The 25757-nt window shown below is 49.3% G+C and overlaps 1 protein-coding gene and 1 long non-coding RNA gene across 2 annotated transcripts in view; both read right to left on the bottom strand.

The window, feature by feature from the left end:
* Positions 1-11339: 11339 nt before the first annotated feature.
* LOC310647543 (uncharacterized protein) overlaps positions 11340-25757 on the bottom strand; it is a gene marked incomplete at its 3' end in the record, with an annotated part of 86493 nt that continues 72075 nt past the window's right edge. Inside the window, exons 2-3 of the mRNA XM_083374862.1 lie at positions 12301-13195; positions 11340-11407 (exon numbers count right to left, since the gene is read on the bottom strand). Coding sequence (XP_083230988.1) covers positions 11340-11407; positions 12301-13195 — 963 coding nt within the window. The remainder of the gene's footprint in view (positions 11408-12300; positions 13196-25757) is intronic.
* The window catches only part of LOC310647756, a 43569-nt gene continuing 33750 nt past the window's right edge, over positions 15939-25757 (bottom strand). The window contains exon 2 of the long non-coding RNA XR_014493937.1: positions 15939-16891. This is a non-coding gene — a long non-coding RNA (uncharacterized lncRNA). The remainder of the gene's footprint in view (positions 16892-25757) is intronic.

Below are 25757 nucleotides of genomic sequence, written 5' to 3'. Positions count from 1 at the left end.
GCATATTATTATTATTATTATTATTATTATTATTATTATTATTATTATTATTATTATTATTATTACTATTATTATTATTATTATTATTATTATTATTATTATTATTATTATTATTATTATTATTTAGATTTATATGCCGCCCTTTCCCGAAGGACTCAGGGCGGTTTACAGGATGTTTAAAAGAGAATCAATACAAAAGTTAAAACAATTTTAAAAAGATTAAATGAAACCCTGAGAGAAAATAAAAATGGGATGGTTTACTGGGACCGAGTTACACAGTCCAGCGGCGATGTCGTAGACAGCTGGTCCGCTGAGGCAGAGTAAAGCAGCAGCCTTCGAGCAGTCTTCCACTATTTTGTTGAATAGTAGGTAGCCTTCTACCTGCCCCAAGTGCGATTCCCATCGCTCTGGGTATTTGATGTCAAATTTTCTGATCTGTCCCAATGAGGTCATGCTGTCCCGGTGAGTACTGCTTCGTGGATTCTTTGGGGTTGATTATCCCCAGTGACTTCAGCCAGTGAGTCAGCTCGTGACTTCAGCTCAATAGGTAGCTCTGTGAAGCAGTACCACCCTCGTCACCAGATGTAGTGTTCTCAGCGGGTTCCCGATCGAATAAGGACAGCAGCCAGGGATGCGATCAGCTGGTTTATTACATCTCCACAGGAACAACTTAGCCCGCTGTCAACCCCCCCCTTTTATAGCTGAGCTGGTGAGCCTTCAGCCAATCCCCGCCTGAGGATTCTCCCGCCGCTTCTGACTTTCACCAATCCGCGGTGAGCGCGTGTGGAGCTGTCAGCTAGCAGCTGTTTATCGGTAGCTGCATGTGGAGCTGTCAGTGGAAACCACGTGTGGAGCTGTCAGCTGTCAAAGAACTGTCAAACTTGCGTTAATCATTAAATGCTCTTTTAACTCATATATTACATTTTCCATATTCTAGGCACTGATATTGCTCTCCTCCCTCCTGGATCCTCTGGGGACTCCCGAGTCTCCTGCCTCTTCTGAGGGACCCTCCGCCCTCCAGGCCTGTCTTGGGGTCTCCACCCGTTTCCTGCTCCCCGCTTCGCCCTCCAGGCGGCCTCCTTTCGTGGAGTCCCCTTCAGCTCATCCCTTCCGGGCCTTCCCCGCCGTCTCCTCCCGGGGCTGCTCCGCGGGGCCTCCTTCCTTCCTCCGCCGGGCTCGCCCGAACTCCTGCAGGGGCGAAGCAGGGAGAGGAGGGTCACGGCTTCGTCCCTTCCCCGGAGGGGAGTCCCAGCCCTGCCCGGGGAGGAAGGCCGAAGTCTCGGCCTCTCAGTGAGACTTTCCGGGCAGGCCTCCCGCCCAGCGCCCGTCCCGCCAGACCAGGCCCCAGCCTCCCTTCTCCCTCCTGAAGTGGCTTAAAGACCACTCAGAGACACCTGGCTGGGTCTAACAGGTTTATTGTGGTACCGGACAAGTAGGTGCTCAGCTTCAGCTCTTTTATAGCCGGCAGCCGGCCGGCTGCACCAATCCGCTGCTTGTTCTTCTCCCGCCGGGACTGCTGAGCCAATCAGCTGCGGAGTGTTTTGACAGCTTTGCGTCCTCGTGGCGGTGGCGCATGCATGGTAGAGAACTTGTTTTGACAGCGGAGATCTGTCAGCTGGCTGCGCATGCGCTTTTGCTGGCAGCAGCTTTTGACAGCTGTCAAAAGCTCCCGCGTGTATTTCTGTCACCGTGTTTACCTCATACAACGTTAACATTCTTCTAACTCTTAAAATTACATTAAACATATAACACACCCCTTACCCTTCCCCTGGATCAGTTCTTTCCCCCCGTTGTTGCAGATTGCTCCCAGCCCAATCATAGTCTGTTAGGTAGGCTGGGGTTTCCCTGATTCGGCTGGAGCGGCGTAGGGGTGTTTCGCCGCCCTGCTCCCTTTCCCCTTGTTCTGGTTGTTGCAGGTCGGCGGTGTCGGGTAGTATTGGGTTGGGCAGCTCTCGGTCATCTTCTTGCGGGGTTTCTTGTTCCCCTATGTTAGGGTTTGCATGTCGAGATACATTTTGGGGGCTCCGTTCCCTTAATTGGTCTATGTGTTGTCGGAGGCGCCTGTTAGGGCCCGCGTCTATTAGATATGACAGGGGACCGGTTTGGTCTATCACAACCCCTTGCACCCATTTTTGCCCCCCCCCCCCGCGTAGTTCCTCGCCCAAATGGATTGTCCATTCCTTAAGGACCGTCGTGGAAGAGGCTGCTCTGCGTCGATGTTCGTTCTGTCTGGGTGCATTCTGTCTAGTCTGGTTATTAGTCTCCTTCCCCACCGCAGTTCCGCCGGCGATTTTCCCGTGGTCGTGCAGGGGGTAGTGTGCTGGGCTAAAAGGAACTGGCTTAGTCGTCGTTGCCAGTTCCCTTTGATGAATTTCTTTAAAGCTTCTTTAGTGGACCTCACCATAATCTCTGCCATACCATTAGACGAGGGATGGAACGGAGCCGACGTGACATGTCTAATAGAGTTCTCCGTGGTGAATATCTGAAATTCACGAGAGGTGAATTGGGGTCCATTATCGGAGACCAGGACATCAGGGAGGCCATCAGGAGGCGAAAAGCCCTCTGAGTACCTGAATGGTGGCAGTTGTGGTGGTGCTGTTGACTGGGACAACCTCGAGCCATTTGGAGAAACTGTCTACTGCTATTAGAAAGTGTTGTCCCTGAAGGGGCCCTGCAAAGTCTAGGTGTACCCGGGACCATGGATTTTTTGTAGTTTCCCATTTGTGGACAGGGGCCTGGGGTGGGTCTGGTCTTGCTAATTGGCACGGGTAGCACCCAGCCACATGGTCTTCGATGTTTTTATCTATTCCTGGCCACCACACATAGCTCCTAGCTAGGGACTTCATCTTTACCACTCCCAGGTGTCCTTCGTGCAGTGTGCGCAATGTCTGGGGTCTATGTTTCTCTGGAACCACCACTCTGATTTCCCATAGAAGGCACCCTAAATGGGAGGTTAGTTCCTGCTTCCTGGTGAAGAATGGGTGGAATTCCGGTTCTGGGCACTTCGCAGGCCACCCAGCCGTGACCCACCGCAGTACCCTGCTAAGATATTTGTCCCTGGCTGTGGTGGAGGCTATGTCTTTGGCTGACAATGGACATTCTGGTAGTTCTGAAATTGCTAAAATGTGCCCGGCTAGGGCCGGGTCGGGGTCCACTGCCTGCAAGGGAAGCCTGCTGAGTCCATCAGCGTGGCCCAATTCCCTCCCCGGTTTGTGTACCAGTTTGAAAGAGTATGCTGATAAGAAGGTTGACCATCTTAAGATTCTAGGTGACAGTATTTGGGGAGTTATTTTGTTCCAAGTGAATATACCTAAAAGTGGTTTATGGTCAGTAAAAATGGTAAATGGTCTGCCGTAGAGGTAATCGTGAAATTTCTTCACGCCGGCGACAATCGCTAATGCCTCCCTGTCAATTTGGGCATAATTTCATTCTGCTTTGGAGAGGGTTCTAGAATAAAATGCTATTGGTCTTTGTGTTCCGTTTTCGGTTAGATGGCTCAGGACGGCACCTATCCCGTATGGGGATGCGTCGCAAGCGATGCATAGAGAGAAATCCTCTTTAAATAGGGTGACAGTGGAGCTGTTACAGATGATGTCTTTTAGATTTTGGAAACTGGTTTCATGTCTTTTAGTCCAGGTCCATGGGGTCCCCTTATCTAATAATCTATGTAGTGGTTCGGCTATTGTTGCTTTATGGGGTAAAAATGCATGATAGAAGTTCAGTAAGCCTAAGAAGGCTTGCAGCTCTTGCTTATTTTTGGGGGTGGGGGCTGCTTTGATAGCCTTAAGTTTAGAGTTGGTTGGATGGATTCCGTGGGCATCGATTCTATGCCCAAGGAATTCCGTGGAAGGCACCCCAATTGAGCATTTTTCATTTTTCAATTTAAGACCGGCCGTTCTAAATCAGTTTAGAACAGCTGACAGTCTGTCTGCTAGGATTGTCTCTGATTCACCGGCGATGAGGACATCGTCGAAGTAGGGGCAGACCCCGGGAATTCCTTTTAAGGTCTTCTCCATTATTCCTTGGAATATTCCCGGGGCAGCTGATATGCCAAATTGTAACCGCTTGACTTTAAAAGCCCCACGGTGAGTGACGATAGTCTGCGCATCCGCGGTTTCCTTAGTTACTGGGAGTTGCAAGTACGCCTGAGCCAAGTCTAATTTGGCGAAGATGGCGCCGGAGCGGATGGAAGCAAGGACGTCTTTCACCGCCGGAAATGGGTAAGCATGTGCATTTAATGCTAGGTTCAGGGTGGCCTTGTAGTCGGCGCAGAGCCGAATTTGGCCGTTAGCCTTAATTGGGGTGACAATTGGGGTTTCCCAACTTCCCCCATCCATAGGTTCTAGGACCCCTAATTTAACCAGGCGTTCCAGTTCGTCCTCAATTTTCTTTTTGAGGGCAAATGGGACTCTTCTGGCTCTGATTTGGATTGGTTGTACGGTGGGGTTGAGTTTTAAGGAGATGGGTGGGCCGGAGTATTTCCCCAGGGAGCCATCGAAGACGTCTGCAAAGTGATTGCAGACGGCTTCGAGGCTTGCGGCCTGTGTTGCGTTGACCCCTGTGATGGCAATGCCTAAGGCCTTAAACCAGTTCAACCCGATTAGGCTAGTGCGCTCCCCCTGTGTTACTAACACCTTCAGTGGCCCTCGGAATTTTTTAAACTCCACCAACACTCGGGCCTTCCCTTTTAATTGAATGGGGGTTTTCTGGTAAGTCAGCCAGATGTATCCGGGGGGGGGGTTCTAAGGGAATTTGCTTATTGTTAAGCCGGCAAATTTCCTTAAAGGTTTTGAGGGAGATTAATGACACTGAAGACCCGGAGTCGACTTCCATGTCGCAGGGGACCCCTTGAAGTTTTGCTCTAATTTTTACCTTGGGGTTTAGTTGGTGGACCCCTTTAGCGTCCTTATCCCTGTCTACCACCTGCACTAGGCTCCCCGGGGGCTTCCTGCTATAGGCTCTGGTAGGTCTCGTACCTGGGGAGGTGGCCTCCAACTCGTGAAGATTCTCGCGGGGTCGGCTCCGGCATACTGTCCTGATGTGCCCGGTTTTTCCGCAGTTATGGCACTTGGCATTACGGAAGCGGCAGACGGCCCGGGCATGGTTGCCCCCGCAGCTAGCACAGGTGGACCGTTGTTCCCTGGGGTAGCTTCGAGGGGAGTTGTATCTTCTTGCTTTTTGTTGTTCTCCGTGGTCATTCTGGCGGTTTTGGAGTTTCTCCAGTCGCCGTTGTATGGCGTCCACGTCGGTCAGGTCTATGGTTTCGTCGTCACTAGGGGTTGTTTCATCCTGATGTACCGTCCCATGTTGTTCGCTGGCGGACCGTGCGGGGTCCCCTCGGTGGCTGTCCTCGTACGCTAGCACTTCCCTGGAGACCTCTGCTAAATTTAAATCGGGTTTTGCAATAATCTTCTTCTGGAGGCGCTCATCTTTGAGCCCGATGACTATTTGGTCCCTGATCCGGTCCTCCAAGTCTGGGAATCGGCAGCTTCAGGCGGCGTGCCGGACTCCTGCGATAAAGTCATTCGCAGATTCATCCGGTCGCTGGCGTCGACGCACGAATTGAACTCTCCAGTACAGCTCCGAACGTGCTGGCATGAAGTGTTTGTTGAGTCTCTCAGTTAGTTCAGCGTAGGGTACCTCCGCAATCGGTTCCGGGCTGAATAGCCCGACGGTGACGTCGTAAACTGCGGGGCCGCTTATGTATAGGAGGGCTGCCGCTTTGGCTCGGTCTTCCGTGATCTTACTGACCAGAAGGAACCCTTCGACCTGCCCTAGATGCGATTCCCAACGCTCCGGATGGCGGGTGTCGAATTCTCGTACGCGTCCAAAGTTGGCCATACTGTCTCAGTCCGGTAATCTGCTCCGCCGCGTTCGTGGAAGTTATAATTTCCCGTTGTGACTCAGCCGTGACTCGCTCTGGTCACCGGGAACTCTCTTCCCTGGCGGTGACTTCAGCTCGGCGAAGCAGATCCCACCTTCGTCGCCAGTGAAGTGGCTTAAAGACCACTCGGAGACAGCTGGCTGGGTCTAACAGGTTTATTGTGGTACCGGACAAGTTGGTGCTCAGCTTCAGCTCTTTTATAGCCGGCAGCCGGGCGGCTGCGCCAATCCGCTGCTTGTTCTTCTCCCGCCGGGACTGCTGAGCCAATCAGCTGCGGAGTGTTTTGACAGCTTCGCGTCCTTGTGGCGGTGGCCCATGCGTGGTGAACTTGTTTTGACAGCGGAGATCTGTCAGCTGGCTGCGCATGTGGTTTTGCTGGCGGCAGCTTTTGACAGCTGTCAAAAGCTCCCGCGTGTATTTCTGTCACCGTGTTTACCTCATACAACGTTAACATTCTTCTAACTCTTAACATTACATTAAACATATAACACACCTCCCTCCCTTCTCCGCCACAGAGCCTCTCGGACTGCAACTCCCGGCATCCCTTGCGCCCTACAAGGCTCAGAGCCTGTCCGCGGGCAAGTTAATTAGGGCGCCCCAGTTCTTTTCCTTTACGGAAGTGGAGGCGGAACCTCTCTGAGCGCCTTTTCCTCTATAAGCTCCGCCTGTTCCTCTTAGGAGTCCTCTTGCCAATCACCGTCCTGTCCCGAGTGACCAATCTGCGCCCTTCTTCCTGGAATCAGCCAGAAGGCGCCTGCGCAGTATTGAGGGGCGTGCTAGACTCGGCGCGGAATCAATTAAGCGCCTCAGTTTAATCCCAGATGTGCGCGCCCTTTTCCTGGAAGCTCTGCCTATTTCTGTACAGGGACCGCACTGAGCTGTCCTCTTGCCAATCGCTGCCGTCGTCAGAGCGAGCAATCGGCCTCCCTCCTTGAATCAGATAGCGCCTGCGCAGAAGCAGCGGGAGTTTTATTGTCGGGGCGGAGATGACAGGAGGGGCTCCCTTTGAACTTGGGGGTCCGCTCTTCCCCGCCCGGCATCCAGGCGGCCCCCCTTAACATCTGGGCCTCTCGGACCTCTTGGGTCCTGAGGCCGAATCCTCCAGAAAGGGAAACCTTTTCCTCCGTCACCCCCCCAAATGCGCCCCTCTCCCCCAGGAAGCCTGGCACGGGACCCTCAGCCTTGGGGGGCTCCCCGCATTCCATGCACTCCCCAAAGGCTGGAGGGATTCCTGCTCCTGCTGCTCTCAGGCTCCAGCCAGCTTCTCCTTGGCTGCGAGATCCGATGCTGGAGCCCAGCGACGCCCTCCAGGTGCTTTTAGACGTAGGCAGGACGTTCTCTTACCAGCCAACAGAACAACCGAGCTGGAAGGGACCTTGGAGGTCTTCTAGTCCAACCCCAGCTCCAGCAGGAGACCCTCAATGATTCCAGACAAGGGGGGATACGCTGGGTATGGAGGAGCTGGGAGGTTCTTTACTGGCTTCTACGTTCTGCTTTTATTAAAGTGTGTGGTTGTATAAATGTAATGCATACCTACCTGCCCCTGGCTAGCACCTGTTATTCGGTAGAGCATGCCTAATATTTTTATCATCACTTCTGAGCAAAGAGAAGGGCTGAGTTTAATAAACAGTGCAAAAACTCTTGTTATTCTCTGATTCGATAACCCTGTCCATAGAGGGCTTTAAAGCAATAAGACATTCTTTTTGGTGCCCTTCTGTTATGGGTTTCTAAGGAACTGCCTCAGCTGGTCACTAAGGAAAGCAAGACTCTTAATCCATTCTGAACTTTTGCAGAGAAACAGTTGATTGTGGGAGGACAAGGCGAGGTCTGAAAAGCCAGCGCAGATCAAACGGCATTCTTTGTTCCCAAAAGCCCACAGCCCTTATAGCCTGCCTCAATAGGGCTGGAAGGCACTCAAAGGTTGTCTAGTCCAGCCCTCTGCTCAAGTAGGAGACCTGGGTTACACCATCCTGCTCAAATGCTGGTTCAATCTGGAATGTAAAGACAAGATACGTATAAGCTAAAAAATATTGATAAATGTCATAATGTTTTTTACTTGATAACTGTATTAGCGTAATATGAGAGCAGATATTAAGGGGAAAAGAGAGGAAACATTTGTTATTTGAAATTTGTACTATAGATTTATGTATCTTATTGAACTTTTGATTAACCCAGCCACCAGGTTGCTTTTTTAATACTTAACTGGAAAATTAGAAAACTAATAAAATATTTTTTTAAAAAAAATGGTTGTTCGGTCTGTTTTTGAAAGGCTCCAGTGATGGAGCAGACATAACTCTGGGAGGTAAGCTATTTCACTCATTAATAGTTCTGTCAGAAAACTTTTATTTCTAGGTTTGATCTTTCCTTAACAACCTTCACCCATTACTCCTTGCCCTGCTTTCGGGTACTATGGAAAATAAATCAATCCTCTCTTCTCTGTTACAGCCCCTAAAGTAGCAAAAGGCAGCTATTCTCTCCCTCCCAACGCCTTCCCTTTGATAGGCTAGATCAGGGGTCTTCAAACTCGGCCCTTTTATGACTTGTGGACTTCCTCTTCCAAAATTCCTCTTAATACAGAACAGCTGGAAGTGACCTTGGAAGTCTTCTAGTCCAATCCCCTGCTCAAACAGGAGAACCTATACAGTATCAGGCAGGTGGATGTCCAGTCTTTTCTTAAAAACCTCCATTGATGGAGCGCCCACGATTTCTGGTGGCAGGCTGTTCCACTGGTTGATTGTCCTCACTCTCAGGAAATGTCTCCTTAGTTCCAGGTTGCTTCTCTCTTTGCTCAGTTTCCAACCATTGTTTCTCGTCCTTCCCTCTGGTGCTTTGGTGAACAATCTGGCCCCCTCTGCCTTGTGGCAGCCCCTCAAATACTGGAACAGAGCTATGATGTCTCCCCTATTTCTTCTTTTCCGGAAGATGCCCAGAGGTGGAGCCCAGGCCAAGCCTTTCTGATCCACTAAGGACTTCGTCTGACTCAAGGTCCTCTGATTCTCCGGCCTTCTCTTCAGGTTTTCTGTCTTCCACAAGAACTTTCTAGGAAATCCCTGTCCTTTGTCAGAGCTCTTCAATTCCCACGAGGAAATTTAGCCTGCAATTTGCCGAAGATTCTGAAAAACAGAACTAAGCTAGAGTATTATATAGAAACTGTCAACAAAAGTGCGTATAGTCAAGGCGATGGTCTTCCCAGTTGCAATGTATGGCAGTGAAAGCTGGACCATAAGAAAGGCTGAGCGCCAAAGAATTGAAGCCTTTGAACTATGGTGCTGGAGAAGACTCCTGCGAGTTCCTTGGACTGCAAGGCGATCAAACCGGTCAGTCCTAGAGGAGATCAACCCTGACTGCTCTTTAGAAGGCCAGATCCTGAAGCTAAAACTCAAATACTTTGGCCACCTAATGAGAAGGAAGGACTCACTGGAGAAGAGCCTAATGCTGGGAAAGATTGAGGGCAATAGAAGAAGGGGACGACAGAGAATGAGGTGGCTGGATGGAGTCATTGAAGCAGTAGGCGTGAGCTTAGATGGACTCCAGAAGATGGTGGAGGACAGGAAGGCCTGGAGGAACATTGTCCATGGGGTCGCGATGGGTCGGACACGACTTCGCAACTAACAACAACAAAATTATATAGAAAACTTCTGATATCAAGAAATTACCTTAATGACAAGATATCAGGGCTGTCCCAGAGAAGAGGGTGATGGCCACAGTGGGGGAATATTAGGGAGTGATCTGCATCAGTGAGTCTTTTTCAAGCAGCTGTCTTAATGGAGCTTCTACATGCAAAGAGGCAGACCTCTTCAGGCACAAAATGGAGGGGGGAGGGCTTTCCAAAGGAATAAGCCTGGCATTGCTAGTATGCATAATTGCAAGGGCAAATAATCCTTGTTAGCACTTCTTGATATTTAAGGGCAAGGAGGTCTTTGCTGGGGGGCGCCACGGCCTTTCCCCGCCCTCGAGATGCAGTACAGCCGAGCAGCAACTCCCACACCGGCCATTGGGGGCAGCAAAGGATGAGTGTTGGCGTCACCTGCCGGCCCTCAGGAGTGCTGCAGCCCAGAGATGCTTGGCCCCGGTCTTCTTTGGAGGGCAGCTCATCCTCCAAAGAGGGTAGTAGGGCAATGCCTGGCCCTAGATTGGAGCACACAACAACCTGGTCAGGTAGGCTGGCGAAGGCATTCCAGAGGCTGAATGGCAAGAAAGTTGCGAGTTTATAGTTCAGCACAACATCTTGTTTCCGTTCACACAACACAACTCCCTCCCTCCAAACTTTTAATAAACTGACCATAAGAAATTTAGATGTTATAGTTATCCAAGAGACTCATATTAAGGAACAGCATAGACAGGTGTTGGAATACCCTAAACTGCAAAAAATGTTTACATCTTTATCACAACACAAAAAAGAGGAGTAGCAATATATACCAGAGTCTCAATCTTAGCCAAGCAAATTTATAAAGATAAGAGAAGGTAGGATTTTAGTAGTGGAGATGATAATTAACCAAAACAGATCATATTAGTAGGATTCTATGCCCCAAATGGGGGGCAAGAACAGTTCTATAGGAAACTATATAATGCACTATGGGTGATAGACTGTGAGAACATCTGTATTATGGGCAGTTTTAATGCAATAATAGACAGAAGCTAGACTATAAAAGCAAGGAAGAAATAAAGGGACCCAGAAGAATATTGCCAAAATTTTTTCAAGATGGTGGACAAATTAGGGATGCAAGATATTTGGAGAGAAAGGAACCAAGGGGGAAGCCAATACACGTACTATTCAACTTGATATGACGTGGTCCAGGATAGCCCTGGAACCAGCGACGTGTGCCCCGCCCTGTGCCCCGGGCGCATGCGCAAGCAGTCTGATGACCTTGCTCCCTATCTTCCCTACAGGCTGACTTCACCCATGGCTCTGGAGCTGGCAATCTCCTGTGCGCACACCCTGTGGGGGGGGCACTCGCTGGTTCCAGGGCTGCCCTGTGGATCTAAGGCTGAGCACATTCTGGCTTTGATGGACGCAACCAGGTTGTAGATAAGTGCCACCCTCCCCCCACCACCTCCATGGCCCCCTTGCTGCCCTAGCCTTGTAGCCACGAGGCTTCCCTTTTACCAGAACCAGCCCCGCCCACCCACGAGGGATATCGAATTCAACCAGAATTGGTTTCTACGAGAGGCACCTTTTGCTTCAATCTGATGAAGTTGAGGATCTTTCCTTCCTAAGGGACCTAGTTGGAGCATGCCAGACACCTAGATTCTACCATGGCAAAAGAATAGTTGATTGAATGGAAGAAATCCTGTTAATCAGAAACGTGGACAGTAAGTTAAACATCCCATAATAACATAACCATTTAAAACCATTGCATTAAAAAGAGAATGTTCGCATGGGAAAAGGCATCCTGAGCCATATAAATCTGTTGTGAAAAGATACCATTTCAGCCAGCTGAAACTTTAGAATGTATCATTGAAAAAATCCTTTGCTATTCAGCCTGAGAGTGCCTTGTTTTGCAGTTAGAAAGTTACAAGGACCTAGAATATTACAAGGTTATCATAAAATTATTAAAGTTACAAGAAAGTGCAACCAAGTGCAAGAAACCTGTTGCTTGGCCCTCAGGAAGGACTGTATTCCTGCAAAACACAGGTCTTCATAGGAGGCAAAGGTTATGGCCCGCATTAAGGACAGAAAAGGGTAAATTGACACATTGACTCAGTAATAACCAAGAGTGCAGTTTGTTCTCTGTGTGGAAGGAGGGAGTATGCCAAAAGGTACGGAAGAGGCGAGAGTCCAATTCCAAGGGGAAAATTAAACCAGGAGAACGCTCTGATTTCCAGGCCCATGAAAAGAACCGTGGGCACAATGGAAATTGCTAGGTTTCTTGAGAACATTCCAGTAGCAGCTTCTGAATCTCAAAATAAAATGTCACCAATGAGAAGAAATTGTGATATGGCTTTGTGGAATTGAATACACTTCTCATTAAGATTACGTACCCCTTGAAATGTGTGTAAGATTCAAATTCAACTATTAGGCATCACAGAATAGCAGAATCATTAAATAGAGAGTAACAATAAAGGGAGCAGTACAATGTTGTCACACAAAGGATGAGATGGCAATGAAGGGTACATGTTCACATCTTCTAAACTCTAGACATATGGTTTTTCTCCTGTGTGAATTGTTTGATGTTTACGAAGACCACTTTCAGTAAAGCTCTTTCCACACTGGAGGCATTTATATGGTTTCTCGCCTGAATGGATCCTTTGATGTACATAAAGGTTTCCCCTCTGACTGAAGCACTTTCCACACTCCAGGCATTTATTTGGTTTTTCTCCTGTGTGGATCCTTTGATGTACATAAAGGTTTCCCCTCTGACTGAAGTTCTTTCCACACTCCAGGCATTTATGCTGTGTCTCTCCTGAGTGGATACTTTGATGAACACGAAAAGTTCCCCTATCACTAAAGCTCTTTCCACACTCCAGGCATTCATATGGTTTTTCTCCAGTGTGGATCCTTTGATGTATATTAAGGCTGCCCCTCAGACTGAAGCTGTTTCCACACTCCAGGCATTTATACGGTTTTTCTCCAGTGTGGGTCCTTTGATGTATATTAAGGGTGCCCCTCAGACTGAAGCTCTTTCCACAATCCAGGCATTCATATGGTTTTTCTCCAGTGTGGATCCTTTGATGTCTACAAAGGGTGCCCTTCCGACTGAAGCTCTTTCCACACTCCAGGCATTTATGCTGTTTCTCTACAGTGTGAATTTTTTGATGAGTATAAAGGTGTCCCCTCTGACTGAAGCTTTTTCCACACTCCAGGCATTTATATGGTTTTTCTCCAGTGTGGATTCTTAGATGGTTTTTAAGATCTACATTTCTTTGGAAGCATTTTCCACAGTCTGGGCATTTATACGATTTTTCTCCTGTGTGTATCCTTTGATGTCTATAAAGGTTTCCCCTCTGACTGAAGCCCTTTCCACACTCCAGGCATTTAAATGGTTTTTCTCCTGTGTGGATTCTTAGATGCCTTTCAAGAATTCCATTTGATCTGAAGGATTTTCCACATTCTGGGCACTGATATTTCTCTCCTCCCTCCTGTATTCTGTGGCGTTTCCCGAGTTTCCCGCCTCTTCTGAGGGACTCTCCGCCCTCCAGGCCCGTCTCGGCGTTTCCGCCCGTTTCCTGCTCCCCGCTTCGCCCTCCAGGCAGTCTCCTTTCCCGGAGTCCCCCTCGGCTCATCCCTTCCAGGCCTTTCCCGCCTTCTCCTCCCGGGGTTGCTCCGCGGGGCCTCCTTCCTTCCTTCCTCCGCCGGGCTCGCCCGTCCTCCTGCAGGGGGGAATGGAGAGGAGGAGAGGCGGGTCACGGCTTCGTCCCTTCCCGGAGAGGAGTCCCAGCCCCGGCCAGGGGAGGAAAGCCGAAGCCTCGGCCTCTCAGTGAGACTTTCCGGGCAGGCCTCCCTCCCAGCGCCCCTCCCGCCAGACCAGGCCTCGGGCTCCCCCCTCCCCCCTTTCTCCGCCAGAGAAGAGCTCGGACTGCGACTCCCGGCATCCCTTGCGACCTACCTGGCTCCGAGCCCGTCCGCGGCCGAGTAAATTAAGCGCCTCAGTTCGATTCGTTCCCGGAAGTGGAGGCGGGACTTCTCTGCGCACCCTTTTCCTGGTTGCTCTTCCACTTTCGCTTGAAGTAACCGCCCCTACGAGTCCTCCTGTCAATAGCCGCCCTCGCCAGAGCGACCAATCGGCGTCCTCCTTGCATCCATCAGCTACATGGCGCCTGCGTAGTAGCGAAGTCTGTCTTCGTCTGGGGTCCCGTCTTCTCGTCCCCCTTCCCGGGCTGCGTCTCTCCCCAGACAGGGCGGGGGGGGAGTTGGGGGGCGCTTCCTCCCTTCTTCCTCCGGGGGGGCTCCGGCCAGGCCCCCCCGCGGCCCCCAGGCAGCCCCCCTCCCGCGCGGGGGTGGGAGCAGATGGGGAGAAGGGCGGGGGAGGCGGGAGAGCAGCCTTCCCGTATCTGGGGGGCGCCCCGAGGAGGAGGGAGCCGGGCTCGTCCCCGAAGCCCCCCGAAGGCGGGAGAAGCAGCGACGGAGGGAAAGCGAGCGGGGAGGAGGGAGGAATTTCCTGACAGGGAGAAGAATTAAGCAGTGGAACTACCTGCCACCAGAAGCTGAGAAGAGACTGGACAGCCATTTGTCTGAAATGGTATAGGGTCTCCTGCCTGAGCAGGGGGCTGGACTAGAAGACCTCCAGGGTCCCTTCCAACTCTCATCATCATCATCAACTTATTTATTTATTTATTCATTAATTCATTTACAAGGTCTCTTCTAATTCTGTGATTCTGATCCTGATCTCATCCACGAATCTGCCTGTTTCGGTGTTTTGGCTCTCCAGAGCTTCTGCCCCTCCCTTCACTCGCTCTGCATTCACACTGGAACCTCTTCGTGCATGGGGGGGGGGGGAGGATATGCAATTACATGTATTGTTTGACTTTAAATATTTGTATTCATCTCATGCTTTTCCCAAATGATTTTCTTGGTTTTTTTTCTCATCTTCTGCCCTGCCAAAGAGGAAGGAGGAAACTGGGGAGAAGAGATGGTCCCATAAACTGGCCTTAAGAACCACCTTTCCCATTGAAGTCCCAACTAACCCTAATCAAGATTACTTCCCAGGACAGCCAATGATGTCCAGGGCCAGGCTGAGAGGTTCCCAGTGGACACCCTCCGGGCGGGTCCCTACAATAAGCCTCAATGGCAACATATGAGAGCAACCAAGAGCAACTTCTGTGGGTCCTCCTCCTGCTGTTGCCCTGTTTAAGGCTGGAGAGCTGCAAACGTAGGCCCGGGACGATGAAGGCCGAACCAGCCCTCCAGCTCCGGCCCCCACAATCTGCGGGTCCTTCCTTGCCCTTGCCCAGGAACTGCCAGTGAAAAGATCTTTGAGGGACCCGCTGAGGTCTTTGTTTGGGGGGGGGCGGAGTGCCATGGCTTTCCCAGCCCTGGAGATGGAAGTACAGCTGAGCAGCAACTCCCCCACGGGCCATCAGGGGCAGCCAAGGATGGGTCTTGGCGCCACCTGCTGGCCCTTGGGACCACTGCAGCCCAGATACGGTCGGCCCAGTGTTTCCTTTGGAGGGCAGCTATTCATCTCATGGAGGCAGGGCACTGTCTGGCCCTAGATGAGAGCTCACAACAACCTGCCCAGGAAGGCTGGTGAAGGCACTGTAGAGGCTGAATGGCAAGAAAGTTGCGATTTTGTACTTCAGCACAACGTCTTGTTTCCGTTCACACAATGCAACACAATTTCCTCCCTAGGATCTAACACCCACATTCACATATGCTAAGTGTGGCAGTGTTGAGAAGGGCTGGATTTCCGGGGCTTTGCCTATTGTCCAAGACCAGCCTTCCTTACTTCCTGCTTGAGTTCCAGCCAGCCTCTCAGCTGCCTCTTTTCTGGGCCATCCTGGCTGCAGCTGAGACCCCTCCTGAAGGTGGAGAAGGAGCCAGAAACTGTCCTCTCCTAAGAATTCAGATCAGGGCCATGAAACAGAGGCCGAGAATTGTTCTGATCAGTTCTGCTCTGCTCAACCTGAATCATAAACACTGTGCCCGGTTTGGGCCCCTCAAATTCTGTGCAGAAGAGTCAGAGAAGGACAAGGTGAATGGTCGAATCCTCCCATTGGAGCAAAAAGTATTCAGGGGTACCCTTTTACCAAATAATTTCAATTTACTGTGAAGTCCGTTGACACTGATGCAATTAAACAGTATTGACAGATCCTTCATAATACATTGGGTGTAAATTTTGATTTATGACTCTTCTAAATAAAAAAGTAGCATGGAAAATCAGGTGCTTCCTTTCATCAGGCAGCTTGGAAGGCACTAGAACTGTGAATTTGGAACCCTGGTGTCAGAATCCATTTATATTCCATTCCTAACACCCTATCTGTGCAACCCTAAATCTCTCCTCATTACTGGATTCTGCCATTCCCATTAATTGGCCATCCCTATCCATTAGATGGAAGGTTGTTTATTCAGCCTGCCTGGAGGCCATCATCAAAGACCAGGGAAGAACCTTTGAACTGAGAAGAACAAAGAAAGAGGGGGATTTATTTTATTTTATTAGATTTATATACCGCCCCTCTCCAAGGACTCGGGGCGGTGTACAGGGCAATTAAAATGCTAACAACGCACAAGGTATAAAAATTAAAATAAGATTAAATCAATATCCCTAAGTAATAAATACATTCTAAAATTTAAAATTTTTAAAATTTAAACTCTAAAATCCAATCCCTCAGTCCCGGCCGGCAAGTTCAAATAGCCAGGTCTTCAGGTCGCGGCGAAACAAGCGAAGGTCGGGAGCCATCTGGAGCTCAACCGGAAGCTGATTCCAGAGGGGAGGTGCGCCCACAGAGAATGCTCTTCCCCTGGGGGCCACCAGTCGACATTCCTTGACCGATGGCACCCTGAGGAGGCCCTCTCTGGGAGCGCAGAGGACGATGGGAGGTTAACGCCGGCAAAAGGTGCTCCCGTAAATAACCCGGAACCATGCCATTTAGGGCTTTATAGGTCATCACCAGCACCTTGAATCTGGGGGATGGGGGATTCTAGTTTGTATCTCCAATTGGAATTTGAAGGGGAGGAAGCAAATATTGTAAATGCATGGAAGTTCTCTTTTCCCATGAAGTGTTTTGGCACCTGAAACTTAACTGAACCCGGATTGACCAAATGGACAGAAGGGGTTTTTACTCGTGGACACTTTAAAAGTATCGACCTGCGAGACAGTTTCTAGATTCAGTCTAGATTATCCACTGTCAATCATGTTTTAGTAAAAGTTCCTGTTTGGACAATCCTGTCTCCAAGAGTTCTTTCCTAAGATGTGGATTGGGGTGGGTCCTGACACCTGATCAGGGCAGCCAGGCTGTTGCTTGGAAGCTGCAGAGCAGGTTGGTGGAACTGGTTTCCTGGGTAAAGAAGCAACTTTTCCTGGGGTATCCAGCAGGGGTGGTGGTGGTGGAGAGCACTCTTGCATTTCTCTATATGAAAAAAGAAAAAGAAAAACCCTCAGGGGGCTAGGAACACACCACCAGTGTTCCTGGCACTTGATAGAAGGCAACGGCAATTGGAGAACAGCATTTCCCTGGCAGTGAAAACTTTGTACCTCGACATATAATATAGCTGATGCAAGTGACTTTAGGCAAACAAAGCAATTCTTGGCCAGGAAGCCACAGATGGGGACTATGGAACAATTTCCCTCCGCACCAGCCACCCACCCAGCCCCTGCTTTTCGGCCCCCATGGTCCAAGGGCCCTTGCACCTGCTGAGGAACCACCAGAGAGGTCAGGGGAGCACTTTGAAGGACCCAACTGCCATCCTTACTGTGGGAGCTGCCAAAGCTGCCTGGGTTCTTGAGATGGAATTAGAGCAGCAGCTCTGCTATCAGCCATCAGGGGGCAGCAAAGGACCAGACTTTGCGCCATCTGCAGGCCCTCCCTGAGATGCTCAGCCCCAAGTTTTCTTTGAAGGGCCACTCCTAGCCTGCCTTCCTGCCAAGGAGGTGGGGTGCTGGCTGTCTCCAGATTAGTGCATGACAGCCACCTGCCCAGGTAGTCTGCCCAACATGCTAAATTTCATTGAGGGCTGCATTAGCATTGTGGTTGACCTTGGGGGGCCGGGATGGGGGTGGCCATCTCCACATTGCTCATGTCGGAGGGGGCACCCGTGGGGGCCAGGGCAGGGATGGGGTTGGGATCCATTGTCTCCAGGTGAGGAAGGCAAGACCAGGGCGAGCACCATAGCCTTGTCCACCAGAAGAGCCTGGCTGTCCCTCCCAGGCCATGCAGAGGACCCACAGTGATGCCAGCTGCTCGGGAGGCACCCAGCTGCACTTACCTTCAAGGCTGCTACTGATTGGCTCGCTCTCCTTGGCAATTTGATGGGAGACCACCAGGAGAGGTTAGGAGGAACTTACAAGAGATTGGCAAAAGGGCAGCATGGCTGCTTGTGGTAAACTGCTAAGACAGGACTTATCTCAGACCCTTCCTCTCATTATAATCTTCCTCCCTCCCCAATTTTCTTCTTTTTCCCATTAATTTTGAGTTCTTTTGGACATCCCAGCACTGCAAAGGTCCGAATACAATGATTAATGACATGTTTGGTGGCTTCTCCCCTTTGGGGGGTAGCCATGATGAATCCTGAAAAAGTATCAATTGAAACATGCAAATACTTCCATGGGGCAAATGGTGCATATTGTGTAACATCCATTTGCCAAATTTGGCAAGGCTCCAATCCCCTTTGATTGACACCCATAGGGATTGCAGTGGCTTGTTTGCTGCAGGTTGGACATTGCTGGCGAATTGCAATTGCTTCTGCAGCGGTGATGCCAAACTGCTTCTGCAAAGCTTTGGAATTTTGATGAAAATATGAATGACTTTCCCAGGGGGTGAGGGGTTGCAAGGAACAGGCTGAAGGTCTGGAGGCAGCCTGATCTGCAACAGTGTTTCCCTCTTGCAAAAAACCTGGAAAAGGCTGATGACTACGAATGTGAGCAACAAAAACAGGATGTTGGCGTTCAAAAAGCAAATTTTGCAAGGTTAAAAAAAGTTGTAACAAATCTGGTTGAATGGATGGGGATAAATAAGATCCATAAATCACTTGAATTGTGTGATAAACATAAAAGCTATCCACAATACGATTCAAAGGTTGAAAGGAAAAAATTTGACAGGCCAAAATTGAAGCAGCCAACTCAGCTTTTTGAGCTGACCGCTGGGGTGTTGTTTGCTTGGTTATCCATTGACCATTTTCCAACCAGGCACAGGCGCCACACTCCTTGCTCCCATCTGCAAAAACTGTAACAGCCGAATGTAGGGGGTGAGGAGACAAGGGTGACAACCAGTCAATGGGTACAGTGCAAACAATTTGCAAACGATAATCGGGTGGTGGGTGGCAAGAAACCTTGCCATGCCAATCAGCTAAGGAAAATTGCAATTCACTGGAGGTTTGAAAAAATGATTCCCAAATCCGCAAAGACATAGGCACAAAAAGAGTGTCTATCTCCAGCCCAATCAAGGCTTTTGTTCGGTGACGAATTTTAAAAATCAATTGAGCCAATTGTGCTTCTCTGGTTAAAACAGAAACTTTGGGCGTATGGGATAAATGAACCCACTCCAAAATTTTCAATTGGTTAGCACATTGAACAATAGCAGCAGTAAACAGTCCAGGTGTGTTTAAAATAATAGCAGCAAAAGGAACATTGATAACCATACGATCTACCCAGATCTTTTTTAATGCAGCATTTACCAACTGCAAAGTTTTAATATGTTGTTCTGACAAACAGATTTTGTCTGCTGGATGCTTTCCTAACGTTAAAGCATGAAACAAAGGAGACAAATCTGATGTTGTTAAGGACAGATATGGTCTTGCCCAATTAATGGTTCCTAGATATTGCTGCAATTGTACCAATGTTGGTTCTGATGGCAAAAATAATTTTGGAATATGAGGAAAAGCTGCTGTAGATAAAAGCTTATGGCCTAAATAGGAATAAGGCGACATGTGTTGAACTTTTTGTGGACTGACAAAAAATCCAAACTGATTTAAAATTTTTGTTAAAAATTCAAAAGTTGCCATAACAGTTCCTTTGGGGCCTGGTGCTGCAATTAAAATATCGTCCATATAGTGATAAACCAAAAAATGTGGATGTTTATCACGATATGGCTGCAACACTTTTGCCACGTACCATTGACACATGGTGGGGCTATTAAGCATGCCTTGAGGTAAAACCTTCCATTGGTATCTTTGGGCAGGTTCAGAGTTATTGAGAACAGGCAAAGTAAAAGCAAACAGTTGTCTATCTTCCTCACATAAAGGAATAGAAAAGAAAGCATCTTTCAAGTCAATGATCATGAGGTCGTAATTTTGAGGAATCAAATTCGGATTTGGCAGGCCAAGTTGTAGCGCCCCCATCGGTTTAATTATGGAATTTACCGCTCGGAGGTCGTGTAGGAATCTCCATTTACCAGATTTCTTTTTAATGACAAAGACAGGCGTATTGTAAGGACTGTTGGATGGCTCGATATGAGCACTTTCCAATTGCTCCTTAACTAATTGCTTTAAGGCGTGTAATTTTTCTAAGGTGAGGGGCCATTGGTTTATCCAAACAGGAGTATCAGTTGTCAATTGGAGCTTTAAGGGTGAAATAGACATAGTGAATCTATTCAAGTGTCAATTTAGCTTGGAACTGTTGCATCAAATCACGACCCCACAGATTTGTGTGAATAGGCAATATGATAGGTTGAAAGTAAGCGACTGAAGAAACAAAGGAAGAAGTTACCGGGAGCCACCTCTTGCTGCGCACGGCGTGTTGAATTCCCCCTACTCCTCTGACAGCAGGGGCGCTCTCAGTCTCCCAGCCCTGTGGCCATTCCGAAGATCGGATGACACTTACGTCCGCCCCTGTATCCAATAAACCAGAAAAACTCTGGTCATTGATAGTAAACGTCATCATGGGGCGACCATCTTGGACTGGCTGCTCAACTGCAAGCGCATCCGTGACCTCAGAGGAGGGCGGAGCCGTGGCTGGGACCAATAAAATGGCTGATGCCACAAGGTCCCCTTTGTGAAAAATTGTGGGTGAGTTTCCGGTAACCGCCATAGCAACAGAGGAAAAGTCATGAGAGTCTCGCAAGAATGGGGAAGCTAGAATTCCCCTAGCAATAAGATCGCGCACAGGAAAAACCAGGAGTGGGCCTTTAGGAGGTAAAGGGCATTTAGGATCGGGTTCAGTAGGCAGAAAATAGACTAAGCCAGGAACATTAATTTCAACCTCTTCTGAGGCGACTATGCGAATAGGGGGAGAATGAAAAAGAGGATCAGGGAAAAGTTCAGAGGGGTTAGAAGTGTTAAGAGGAAAAGAAATGTCAGCCTTTGGTGTCGGGCTGGCTGACTGCCCCTCCTCTAGTTTCCCTGCTGGGAGCTAGAAGAGGCGCGGCATTGATTGACCCAATGGAACCCCTTTTTGCAGCGGGGGCACACCATTTTTGGTTTAGCCAATTGATTGCCAAATTTGGAGGCACCTCCACCAGGGGCTCTACATTGAGATTTGAAATGGCCTGGCTTGCCACAGTGAAAGCAATTTCCCATTGGTTTTCTTTGTCCTCCATTATTTAGTGCCATAGCCAGGGCATCCATGGAATATGCCGTTGTGCCTACTATGCGACATGCGTTTAAATAATCAGCAAGAGTGGCATTTGGCATGGCAATAATTGATTTTAACAATTTCTTACAGTCTTCATTAGCATTTTCATAAGCCAATTTTAACAGGAGTTCATTTCGGGCATATTCATTGTCTATTTGCCTTGTTATTTCCTCCTGCAGTTTATCCACAAAGTCTGAATAAGCCTGATTGGGACCTTGATAAACCTTTGCAAAAGACATTTTAGCTTTTCCGTGAGGATCATCTATCTTGCGGAAAGCTGCTAAAGCCCCTTCCTGTATCAAATTAAAAGCCTCCCTTGGGCTTTGAGCCTGTTGGTCATTTGTAACGAATTGTCCTGTGCCAAATAATTGATCCCTGTTTACTCCTTGAGGTAATCCAGCAAGAATTTTTTTCTCTATTTCTTTTTTATACTCAGATTCCCAAACTACATATTGTGAAGGTGTCAGTATCATATGTGCAATGGACTTCCAGTCTACCAATGCCATCACATAAGTAGAGGCCATGGAAACGAAGAGTCCTTGTACAAAAGGCGATTGAATGCCATATGAAGCAACAGCTTTTTTAAGATCTTTCACTATATTCCATTGCAGTCCTTCATATGTGTGAACAGCATTTCCTCCAGCTGCCGGAGCTGGCTGGATGTTTACTGGATAGCAAGACAAATCTTCCAATGTTAGCTGTCCTGATCGGGCGGCCTGTCTAACAGCATTTGCCACCATTCCTTCTTTAGGATAATTGTTAATTACTTCTGGCTGAGCCTGAGGGGCACTGGGAGCCGCAGCTGAGGTGCCCTGCTGAGTTTCTCCCGGCTGAATAGGTTCCTCATAAGGAGGGGGAGCCGGAGAAACGGAAAAGGCTTCTTTAAGTCCCTTTTCGTGAATCAACAAACATTCCATTAAGACTCGCCAGGTTGTTAACATTTTTGGAGGTGCTCGAGGAGGTTCATGGAGCCATTCTCCAATTTTTCTCCATGTCCCTGTTTTCAACGAGCCCTTTTCCGGATAAGCCGGAGTATTTTCCCAAATATATTTCAGTAAAGCTTTCAGCTCCTTTTTTTGAAACTGCTGGCAATTGTTTGCCACTACTTTTAAGTAAAATATTAGAAGTTCTGACTATTTCCTCAAGCTCTTTCAGGTGCGCTGCCTGTTGCCTAGAAAATTTGTTCCCCATACTCACGAATGGATCGTCGTCTTCACGAGGCGAGATCGGGTGCACAGCCTATTCCAGGCTATGAGTATGGAGACCGTCAGAGACGTATCCGCTCACAGCAGATCACGTCGGGGTCACCAGTTGCGGGTTCTTCGCACCCGGCGGGCTCCTCATGGACTTGCCAATGAATGAGGACACGTCTCTCTGAGTGTTCTCGGGATGAGGGCCCAGACTGAAGTCCTAAGCTCTCTTTTATTGGAAACATAGGTTACAAAGTCAGCAAGTTAACACAGGTTACAAAGTCAGCACAAGCAACAAGCAGTTAAATGGTTACATTTTAGTTATGCAGGAAGGAATTATCTTATGTTTACAAATGGTTGCATTTCAACTATACATCAAGCAGGTATCTTAAGGTTATAAATTAGCTACGTTTCTGCATGGAATGTCTTTGTTCCTGTAACTATCTTGTATGTGTTACTTTCTTGTACGTGTTCCAACGGGTGTCCGTCTGCACGTAGCAAGGTCATCTGAAAACTTGTCTCTGCCCTGAGCCAGACCTGCGCCATTTTATGTGAGCCTAAGGTGAAAATATGACAGGTTTCCTACACTGAATAGCAAAGGACTTTTTCATTTGTACATGCTAAAATTTCAGCTGGCCGAAATGGTAACATTTCACAACAGATTTCTGTGGCTCATGATGCTCATGATGCTCATGATGCCTTTTCCCATGCGAACGTTCTCCTTTTAATACATTGGTTTTAAATGGTTATGTTATGGGATATTTAACTTATTGTCCACTTTTCTGATTAACAGGATTTCTTCTGTCCAATCAACTGTTCTTTTGTACTTTTTCTACTGTTTGTGTCCTGTGCTCTTTTCATTAAGAGAAACCTCCTTGTGAGATTAATGTTGCCTTTAAATGATCTTCTAATTTGAACAAGTGTTCCGTGTCACAATCTAGGTGTCTGACCTACCCCAACTTGGACTCATCAGACTGAAGTAAAAGGTGCCTCTGGTGGAAACCAGTTCTGGGCTTCTGTGGTCTTTGTCACCTGTCATTTCCCACCTTCCTGTTTCCCATCATGTAGAAACATATTTTCCATTTGTCTAAATACAGCCCTGGGAGACACTAGATTGAGATTTGATAAAAAGTTACCCCTACTTTTTGCTTCAACAGGTGGACTCGACCATTCACCTTGTCCTCTGAAACTTAATAATAGCAATAAAGTTGGAAGGGACCTTGCAGGTCACCTAGTCCAACCCCCTGCTCAGACAGGAAACCCTATACCATTTCAGACAAATGGCTGTGTAAAGTATTTGAGGGACTGAAACTGGGCAAAGTATTTATGCTGGTGGTTGACTGGAGCAGAACTAGGTGGAAGAATTCTTGGTCTGTTTTGTGTCTGCCATCTGTATTTTTATGAGGGGGCAGTTTCTGGCTCCTTATCTCTCCTTCAGGAAAGGTTTCAGCTGGAACCAGGATTGCCACCGAGATGGCAGCCCAAGGCATCTCGGCTCAGTCCAGGTCAACCAGACACTGATGTACAACCTGGTTGTGTCCATCAAAGTCAGAACCCGCCTTAGATCCACAGGGCAGCCCTGGAACCAGCAACGTGTGCCCCTGGGTGCAGTGGAGTCTGGTGACCCTGCTGACTATCTTGCCCCGCAGGCTTAATTCACCCAGGGTGCTGGCCGTCTCCTGTGTGCACAGCCTGTTGGCGGGGTGGCTCGCTGGTTCCAGGGCTGCCCTGTGAATCCAAGGCTGAGCTTGTTCTGGCTTTGATGGACGCAACCAGGTTGCAGATCAGCACCACCCCCCACCAGCACCTCCATGGTCCCCTCGCTGAACTAGCCTTGCAGCCACGAGGCTTCCCTTTCACCAGGACCAGCCCCGCCCACCCACGAGGCATAGAGACGGCCAGTGGCAGCATGGAGACCGGAAGCACTGCCAATTTCTCTGTCCCCTCCTATCACTGAGCATATCTGGGCTGCTGGGCTCCCGAGGGCCGGCAGGTGGCGCCAACAGCTGTCCTTTGCTACCCCCTGATGGCCGGTGGGGTAGTTACAGCAAAGATCTCTGGGTCAGCCCGGGGGTCATGGGGGCCGGAGCTGGAAGGCTGCCCGGGCGGCGAGGGCAAGTGGAGCTGCCTTCATCGTCCACGACCGCAGTGGAGAAGACCTGTGAATGGAAGTGCTGGAAGGCACCATCTTTGTGCTGGGCGGAAGCACTGCAAGTGCCATCTTTCCAGCAGGTGGAAGCAAAAGTTAACTGAGCTTGCTGTCGCATTCTTTGCAGCTGGCAGAACAGAGCGAGGCTCCTGGTACCCTCTGCAGGCGGTCAGCGGGAAAAGGAAAGGGATGAACTGGGCAATTGCCTAGATTAGAACTATGGCCCTTTTTTGACTTGTGGACTTCAAGTCCCAGAATTCCTCAGCCAGCCAAATACTGTCCATGCTGGCTCAGGAATTCTGCAAGCGGAAGTCCACAAATAATAAAAAGAGCATCGTTCCTCACCTCTGACATACAGCAACCTGAAGGGGGACGCAGCAGTACCCAAGGTTCTGTGTGAGTCTCTCTTTCTGAGATGCGGCCCTGGTGCGCAGTTGGGCTTGCTGCTGGTGTACCTTTCACCTAGTCACGCAGCAGCAGCCCTGCCTGAGCTGCTCGATGTCCTCTCTGGGCTGGTGGTTGAGTTCCCGAAACTTATAGTTTTGGGGGACTTCAATCTACTATCGCTGGGAGGATCATCTGAGTTGGCTCGGGAGTTCATGGCTTCCATGACGGCCATGGACCTGACGCAAGTAATTTCGGGACCGACTCATGAGGGAGGCCACACCCTTGACCTAGTTTTCTTATCTGGACGGTGGTTAGATGATCTTGGTGGGGGCTCTCCAATTATTATGCCCCTGTCATGGACCGATCATCATCTCCTGCGGCTGGTCTTCCGTTTTGCCACCCCGCGCCGTGGGTGTTTGGAACCAATTAAATGGTACCGCCCCAGACGCTTAATGGATCCCCAGAAGTTCCAGGCAGCGCTGGGGTCCCCACCTGCCTCCCTTGCTCACAGCTCGGCAGATGCCTTAGTGGAAGCCTGGGAAAGGACGGCCACTGAGGCTCTTGACCGGGTTGTACCCCTGCGGCCCCTGACCCGGTGCAGATCCCGTCGAGCTCCATGGTTCTCTGCGGAGCTCCGGGAGATGAAGCGTCGGAGACGGGGCCTAGAGAGCGGTTGGAGGTCCAGCCGATCCGAATCCGACCGATTGCGACTAAGAGCCTACATTAGGTCTTATCTCGCTGCGATAAGGGAGGCGAGGTCTAACCACTTCGCCACCCTTATCGCGTCCGCAGATAATCGCCCGGCCGCCCTGTTTAGGGTGACTCGCTCCCTCCTAAATCAGGAGGTGAGGGAGGATCCCTTACAGGGTCGTGCCGAGGAGTTTAACCAACATCTGTCAGACAAAATCGCTCGGATTCGGACCGGTCTGGACTCTGACTGGGCAGAGTCTGACGATCAGGACACGGGCGGTCTTGTCGATATC

Source organism: Vipera ursinii, assembly GCF_947247035.1.
Source record: "Vipera ursinii genome assembly, chromosome: 16".
NCBI classification, from domain to species: Eukaryota; Metazoa; Chordata; class Lepidosauria; order Squamata; family Viperidae; genus Vipera; species Vipera ursinii.
The sequence above is the reverse complement of the archived record's forward strand: the minus strand, read 5'-3'. Positions and strand labels throughout refer to the sequence as shown.